This window comes from Triplophysa dalaica, chromosome 17, assembly GCF_015846415.1.
Source record: "Triplophysa dalaica isolate WHDGS20190420 chromosome 17, ASM1584641v1, whole genome shotgun sequence".
Taxonomy (NCBI): Eukaryota; Metazoa; Chordata; class Actinopteri; order Cypriniformes; family Nemacheilidae; genus Triplophysa; species Triplophysa dalaica.
The window spans coordinates 9,896,754-9,904,165 of record NC_079558.1 but is presented as its reverse complement, the minus strand read 5'-3'; the positions used below and the strand labels follow the sequence as shown (position 1 = coordinate 9,904,165).

Genomic DNA, 7,412 nt, shown 5'->3' with positions numbered 1-7,412 from the left:
ACAGGCTCCATCCAGATGTGATCTGGCGAACCGCAGTTTCTCAATCTGATTATAGAAAGCGTGGCTGCAGTCCACTTTAATCTCGATTAAAAAATCTCCCCTAACATCCACTCACATAGACATAAACAGCCTAACATAACATCTGATGACCTAAAGCATGTTGATGACTCAAAACAGTCCTGCTAAAACAGCACAAACGAATATTTTCATAAAGTTAATTTGATCTTAATCACTGAAACATCAGTATTACATTTAAAAGCATCCTCAGTTCTCATCCTGTCTCTTCACTTTTATATTACTCTTATCGTGCTGTGCTTTGCAGTGGGGTAAAAGAGGACAATTACTTTGCCCTACATAAAGCCACGAGCTGCCTCTTGAGCTCAGATCTTTCTGTGCTGAGAAGAGACAGACGGTACTTTGAAAAATACACAAAGCAAGCTCACTTTGTACTTTCAAGATCTCATAGTTTAAAAATAAAGAACACCATAGTTTCTAACAATTTGGAAAGAGTTCCCAATGAGCAGATCTAGCAGCTAAACTCCTCCCAGCCATTTGTCTTCACTCAGCATATCCTATCTATTTAAAACCACCAATGACACATGCAGGTCAAAAATAGTCAGCCCTTCAGGACTGGACATTTCAATAAGCTCAAGTGATTTCGATATGGTGAAGGAGTTTGTCTGCTAGAAAGATCATGCGTACGAAGATTACTCCCGGAGAAGTCTATTATCAGAATTTTTTATAATGTTTGTGGAACATTTAAACCTGAAAGACTACCCCGGTTCCTGTTGATCCTTTATTTTTCTGAAACCTTGAAAATGGCAGCCGTTTTAGAACAGTTTATGGAATTTCATCCAGTTCATGGTACAAACGTGAGACTGGACCCCTCAGGAACTCAAGCCACCCGCGTAGAAAGTTTTGCAAATGGCGTCTGCTTCAGTAAAGACCCCTTAAGCCCTGGAGAGATTTTCCTTGTGGAGATCGAAGAGAAAGAACTGGGCTGGTGTGGTCATTTACGGGTCGGACTTACTGCACATGACCCCCGAACACTGGAAACTGTACCGGAATACTCTCTGCCTGATCTTGTGGAAATGGGAGATAGCTGGGTATTTGCTATAACAAGAAACCATAATAAAGTTGTTGAGGATGAAGGAGAAGTTGGAGAGCAACCAAATGTGGGTGGTGAGATAGAAAACAAGCCTAAAACATTTTTTACCAACACTCACCTGTATATAGAAAATGTATGCATACCCCTAGACAAGCTGGTGGGACGCAGTCGACCTGGCAGGTACAGTCACATCCTGGATGACCTGTACAAAACCAACGCATTACCTCCTACTGCACGCCGCAGTCGCATTGGGGTTGTCTATGTGCCTAAAGGACAAGGATATGCCGACATGCACATCATCATCAATGGTGAAGACATGGGAGCCTCTGCTAAGAGAATCCCAACAAATAAGCCTTTATATGCCATCGTGGATGTATTTGCAGCGACAAAATGTGTCCGGATTGTGCAGGTGGAATATGGCTGTAAGAAGTTTCACCTCATAATTTGCTAACACGATTGTACTTTATGACGAGAGATGTCAAATGTAACTATTCCTCCCTCTATCCATCTTTTTCAGTTGCTTCATTGCAGACGCTCTGCCGGAAGACCATTCAGAAACACATTGTTCACAGAATGGCTTTGGACTGGCTGGAACTTCCAGAGCTGCTAAAACACTACTGCAAATATGAGTGAACAAATATCTTTCCAGGTGCCAGCAAAGTGGATTTTTTTAATTAACCAACCATTAAAAAAAAGGAAAACAAAGTAACATTAGGATGTATATTCTGCAGCTCTAGATCCCTCATCAATGTGACACAGTTAACACACATGATGCCTTTTGAAACATTCAAATCATTTTAAAACAACCTTGATCATCAGATTTGGTGTGAATTTGTGAATTCCATTTAAGCTAAACATGCATGTTGTCATTAAAGCAAAGGAGAACATGCTTAGTGTTATGAACTCTTCTACCCAAAATGTTATGATGATGATAATATAATGATTTGCTTCAATGTAGAAATTTACTATTTGCATTTTGTTTATTTATTTATTTAGTTTATTATTAACACTCAGAATTGACAGCATTTATTATTTTATCCTTCATGTAACTAACTTTATTGATTAAAGTATTAAGCTTATAACTGAAATGTTTGCATTTCATTTACAAATGTGTCACGAATCTGCATTTGGATTCAACTATTTTGACATTCACAGTTTGAAAATGAGTGTGCGACACCTAGCGGTTTACAGGAAGCATGCAAGACGAGTTGTGTAAGTGTCACGTGACCGGAACATCTTGTCCTCACATTTGATCTTCCTAAAGTATCCTCTGGTCTGTTGTGTTGTTATATTGATCTTCATATATTGGCAAACAATGTCTTTTTGTTCTTTCCTCCGGAATGAGGTTTATAAAGATCATTTCAACCCTGGTAAGTAATGTATTCATTCATTTACTCTGCACAACCTGGGGTGTGAGATGATGTAACTATTATTGTTAACTTGGCTCAACTGATGCAGCCATAGCTTATCAACGTTGGTATAACTGTAACGTTACGTCTAATAAAACAGGGGAAACACTTAAGGAAGTTTTATGAGTATGTAACATTTATGATATTTCTTTTTTGTTTATCTCAAGGAATGTACGTTTGCTCCCAATGTGGACATCCATTGTTTTCAAGCAGGTCCAAATATGAACATTCCTCCCCCTGGCCTGCTTTCACAGAGACCATCCGAGAAGACAGCGTAAAAAAAATCATGGAGTCATTAACAGCTTACAAGGTGAAAATTGTTTATTAAACATATGTGACCCTGGACAACATGACCAGTCTTATAGGTCAATTTTTCGAAATTGAGATTTTGACATAATCTGAAAGCTGGTTAAATACATTTTAATAAATTAGAGTAGGAGAATATCTGGCTGAGATACAACCGTTTAAAACTCAGGAATCTGAGTGTGCAAAAAATCTAAATATTGAGAAAATTGCCTTTGAAGTTGTTAATCGGGGCACTGTGGCAGGCCATCCACTCACAACAATGAAGTTTTTATAAATTTAAGGGATGAAATTTACAAAATATCTTCATGGAACATAGTCTTTACTTAATATCCTAATGATTTTTGGCATAAAAGAAAAATCTATCATTTTGACCCATACAATGTATGTCTCTTACTAAAAATGTTCCTGTGCTACTTAAGACTGGTTTTGTGATCTAGGGTCACAAATTGTTACTCATTGATGATACCACATTTATACTTACACGTTTTAATATGCAGGTTCTATGTGGAAAGTGTGGCAATGGACTAGGTCATGAGTTCCTGAAAGATGGACCAGAGGAGGGCTTATCACGTTTCTGAATATTCAGCCACTCGCTTAAGTTTGTCCCAAAAGGTATACAGACAGCTTTCTACATGATGTAGCAATATCATGAAAGTTATCATTTGCATTGCCACTTAGTATTTATTTGATTCATAATAATAATAAACCCTTTTTTTCACCAGATAAGGTTGATAAACACTAAAGCGAAGTTGTGCTGATGAGACCGCCGCTGCTAAGCACCCATAACAAGATGCCATTTCATGAAGTGGACAAGGAAAAGTCCCTGACTGGGAGTCCTGTACACAGATCTATTATGGCCATCCTGAGATTAAATCAATCTATTTTTACTACTAGTCTAAATAAGCTCTGGGAATATGTGCACGAAGAAATATAATTACATGCTAAAACAAGGATTTTTTTATTTAGAGTTTTAATATTGAACGTTTAATGATTTCCTGGAATGTCATTTATAGCACTGCGATGATGAATATGTGATATATCTGAACCAAAGTCTGATTTTGTATGTCATTCATTCTAGGCATATATAAATGCATTTCTTTATAATACATTTAGAAATGGTTTAAATAGTGTTTGATTCTGTCATTAATTCCAAATATACTTTTTTAAAGTTGAAATAAAAAGGCTGTTTGGTTTTAAAATGATTGCAATTGTCATTTATTACATCCATAAGGTAGCATCCAGTAGTGAAAGTTCACCCGCCAAAATGACGCAGTTTGTAGAAACGGTCCGTTTTGAAGCTCGCGACCTGTTCCGCTCTCTCGTGACTTATAGCAAGCAGAGATATTTCGTTATTAATAACGGTAACTCTCTTTATCTTCCAATATAACAACTTTTTATTTCTTTATGTATTATAAGCTGTTACAGCTACAACAAACTAATAATTGTCTACGAAACGAACTACCTACAAATCTCTTCAAGTTGTCTACTGAGAGGATTTCAGCCGCTAGCTGTTTTGGTAACTCTTTAAATGGTTTAAGCTCTTAACAAATGTGAACATTTCTAACCGTTTTGTGTGTTATTCAGTTAGTGTGTAGAGACGAAATTCAAAACGCTGCAATGCAGAACTATGTGCCGATATCAGACCTGAACATGAACATCACACATTCGGTGAGGCTGTAAAATCAAACTCTGATCGTGTTATGGCTTCTGAAAGCCATTAATGTATATTAAAAGGGAGAAAATAAACAATTGTTTGATTTTCTAGAAGGTGGTTGGAGTGATTATAGGGAAAACTGATTCAAGAGGATTTCCTGACAGAAAAAGTTTGTTATCATTACATAACTTTGCATCCATGTTCCCACCTTTTCATACATCTAGCAAACGTTTTTTACTTATTTGCACGTGAATGTTTATCTATAGAAAACATTTCCACATTTTTTTTGTAGTTCCCCATTATTCACATGCTGTTTTTTCTCATCCAGATGTTGGCTCTGAAAGGTTCACCTTCAGTTTCACCATTAAAGACTCACCACAACATTTTCTCAACGTGTCTGCATGGGGAAATGAGGAGTATATTCAAGCCCTTAGCAGTCGCTTTCAGATTGGGGATTGTGGTGGGATTTGTAGCAGTTTTTCCTTATTAACGAATGTTTATTTTACATATATTTTATACAAGATATTTCAATGAACACTTTTACTGTTAGCTGAAGAATAATTTTTCATTTTAGTTGTGATTGAAAATCCCCTTGTTGTGACTAAAGACTATGAGAAAGAAGAACGGTTTTGTCCCTCAACACCCAGGTAAATAATGAAACAAAACTGATTCTGAAAAGAATCTTGAAAGATTCTGAATTACAGCAAACCATTAAACATCTTTGTCAACATCTCTATTTGATGCCTATAAATATTGTATTTCAGTCTCTACAGGCTGTTGGTAACAGAGACGCACTCAGCCATTAAGATCTGCTCAGATTTAGAAACCGAGACCAGGATTCTTCCATTATTTCACATGCTTATTAAAGATCCAGGGGACTTTTATTCACTGAGAGACATTACTGCAAATGGACAGAGCCTGGATGGGAACATTATTAACATTCTAGCAGCTGTGCAGTCGGTTAGATTCCTTAGAAATACTTCTAGTTGATGTTTCATTTTCTTCTAAAAGCTGCCAGCACTGATTGAGATTTTGTTAATGAAAGGTGGGAGACGAGAAATTCTTTACTAAATCAGATGGACGCAAAGGACAGAGGCTGGAAGTATGGCTCTTTGATGACACTGTGAAATCATATCCGTTAGTGTGGTAAGCAACTAACTTGTAAGTAAACCCAAAATACAATAATAATATTGTTAATCATTTGAAAATGTTGATTTTGTGTAATCCAGTTGGGATAAAGAGATCATTCAGCTGTTTCAAACACAAACACAAAGAGGAACAGGTATAATCATGTATATTTACGGGCTTTCTTAAATCTGTATTATTAACAAAAAAATCAATGTAAAAGTGTTTGTATTTTCTCTTAGTTCTCTTCATCGCAGATGCTCGCGTCACCTTTGACAGTTTTCGCAGTTGTATGATAGCAACCGTGACCTCAAAAACAATCATTACTGTACACCCTGGTAGGAAAACCATCATTCCCATTATAAATAAGTCATTATTGAAGATTTTTCTTTATATGTTCAAACCAATAACTGCTTTTTAACTATTTAGACACAGCAGAGGCCAACCAACTGTATGCTTGTATAAGGACAATGTTAGAAACTGGAGATCTGGACCAAGAAGTTCTCCCAGGTGAAAGTATGCAATGTAAGTCATGTGATATGCTGTATACATCTAAACTTCTGCTTTAAGAAAATCAAGATATGCGTGATATAGTATGTAGCTATATAGTAAAATTGTATCTTAACATTTATTTCTCAGTGGATTCCATTAGTGATGTGCTGACTGTGAGCCAGATCAAAGCCAGAAATCAAGAACATGCTGATGCTTTCCATTGCATCACATATGCGTTCATTACAATGCTTGAACTAGGTTCCTCTATCTCCAAAATCATACGCAACAGATGGTGAGTCTCAAATCCCACACTGTTTTGCATGACCTACTCTGTACAAATGATTTCATCTTTCCACTAGCGCCAAATGCAAGTTCCAAATCAACGAGGACGGTCAGACCTGTTCCAATCCTGCCTGTCCAAGTCAGGGACAACAACTCCACGTCACTTCAGGCTTTGAGGTGCTGGTGGATATCAGTGATCATACTGGGACATTGAAGACTTGCAGTCTGGCGGGCACGGTCGCTGAGAAAACCCTGGGTTGTAAGGTAAGCACATCATTGCCTGTTCATTTCTAGACCCTCGCGGAAAATCCTTATATTTTAATTTGTGATAGAGACCATTAGATTCATTCACTTGATTAACATTTTTACGACCTAATTAATAAAATATATTGTAAGTTTGGTGTATATGTGTGTACTGTAGAAAGTAAAATGTATATATTTACAGACAGAGGAGTTTATGTGCCTGTCAGAGTCTCAGAGGACAACGATGAAGTGGACGCTTCTTCTCGAGAGATGCAAAATTTATCTAAAGGTTAATGACACCATCATGTTTGACATTTTCTCACTTGCATTTTATATTTAAATGAATTTGAAAATAATTCTATTTCTATTTGTAGGTTCTCTCATCTCCTAAAACCAGAAGTGGAATGAAGGCAAGCATTTTGTCATGTGCCCTCGCTGACCCCGTGGAAGTTAAGCAAAACCTTGGCGTATTAGTGGGTTGAGCATGTTTTGCAATGCAGTTATCAAACATAATGGTTTTTCATATGATTTAAAATTAAATAAACTACTACTTGTTCAATTCTGTGGTTAAAATTTGCACATAATTTTGTTTAAGTGCTACATTGGCTATCATTTTGTTGCGATAGGCTTCTGTAAATGAATTTGCTTTAATATAAGTAATAATATAAGCTTTAATATATGCATGTATGTTACATTTATTTTGAATGTTGCATTGATTAATTAAATAAGTGTATAATTATTAAAAAAATATATCAAACCCATGATGTACTCTGCATCCGGAACTTTTATTTGG

The 7,412-nt window shown here is 36.5% G+C and overlaps 3 protein-coding genes across 4 annotated transcripts; all 3 read left to right on the top strand.

Moving 5' to 3' along the window:
* The first annotated feature begins 535 nt into the window (after nucleotides 1-535).
* On the top strand, nucleotides 536-2,122 carry neurl2 (neuralized E3 ubiquitin protein ligase 2). The gene is made up of 2 exons (XM_056771753.1): nucleotides 536-1,530; nucleotides 1,626-2,122. The coding sequence occupies exons 1-2, from the start codon at nucleotides 819-821 to the stop codon at nucleotides 1,739-1,741; spliced, it is 828 nt and encodes a 275-aa protein (XP_056627731.1). The 5' UTR covers nucleotides 536-818; the 3' UTR covers nucleotides 1,742-2,122.
* Nucleotides 2,123-2,340: 218 nt separating this feature from the next.
* msrb1b (methionine sulfoxide reductase B1b) lies at nucleotides 2,341-4,025 on the top strand. Its single transcript, XM_056771699.1, has 4 exons — nucleotides 2,341-2,478; nucleotides 2,685-2,827; nucleotides 3,321-3,435; nucleotides 3,546-4,025. The coding sequence occupies exons 1-4, from the start codon at nucleotides 2,424-2,426 to the stop codon at nucleotides 3,563-3,565; spliced, it is 333 nt and encodes a 110-aa protein (XP_056627677.1). The 5' UTR covers nucleotides 2,341-2,423; the 3' UTR covers nucleotides 3,566-4,025.
* Nucleotides 4,026-4,087: 62 nt separating this feature from the next.
* Nucleotides 4,088-7,380, top strand: meiob (meiosis specific with OB-fold). 2 transcript variants are annotated; one of them, XM_056771363.1, is made up of 14 exons: nucleotides 4,088-4,339; nucleotides 4,412-4,491; nucleotides 4,589-4,646; nucleotides 4,806-4,937; nucleotides 5,052-5,124; nucleotides 5,242-5,437; nucleotides 5,523-5,623; nucleotides 5,707-5,759; nucleotides 5,845-5,940; nucleotides 6,032-6,127; nucleotides 6,242-6,386; nucleotides 6,454-6,640; nucleotides 6,822-6,908; nucleotides 6,994-7,380. In XM_056771363.1, the coding sequence occupies exons 1-14, from the start codon at nucleotides 4,228-4,230 to the stop codon at nucleotides 7,099-7,101; spliced, it is 1,524 nt and encodes a 507-aa protein (XP_056627341.1). In that variant the 5' UTR covers nucleotides 4,088-4,227; the 3' UTR covers nucleotides 7,102-7,380. The 2 variants fall into 2 exon arrangements, with proteins under 2 accessions (XP_056627341.1, XP_056627342.1); XM_056771364.1 differs by having other exon boundaries at nucleotides 4,408-4,491.
* The last annotated feature ends 32 nt before the right edge of the window (nucleotides 7,381-7,412 follow it).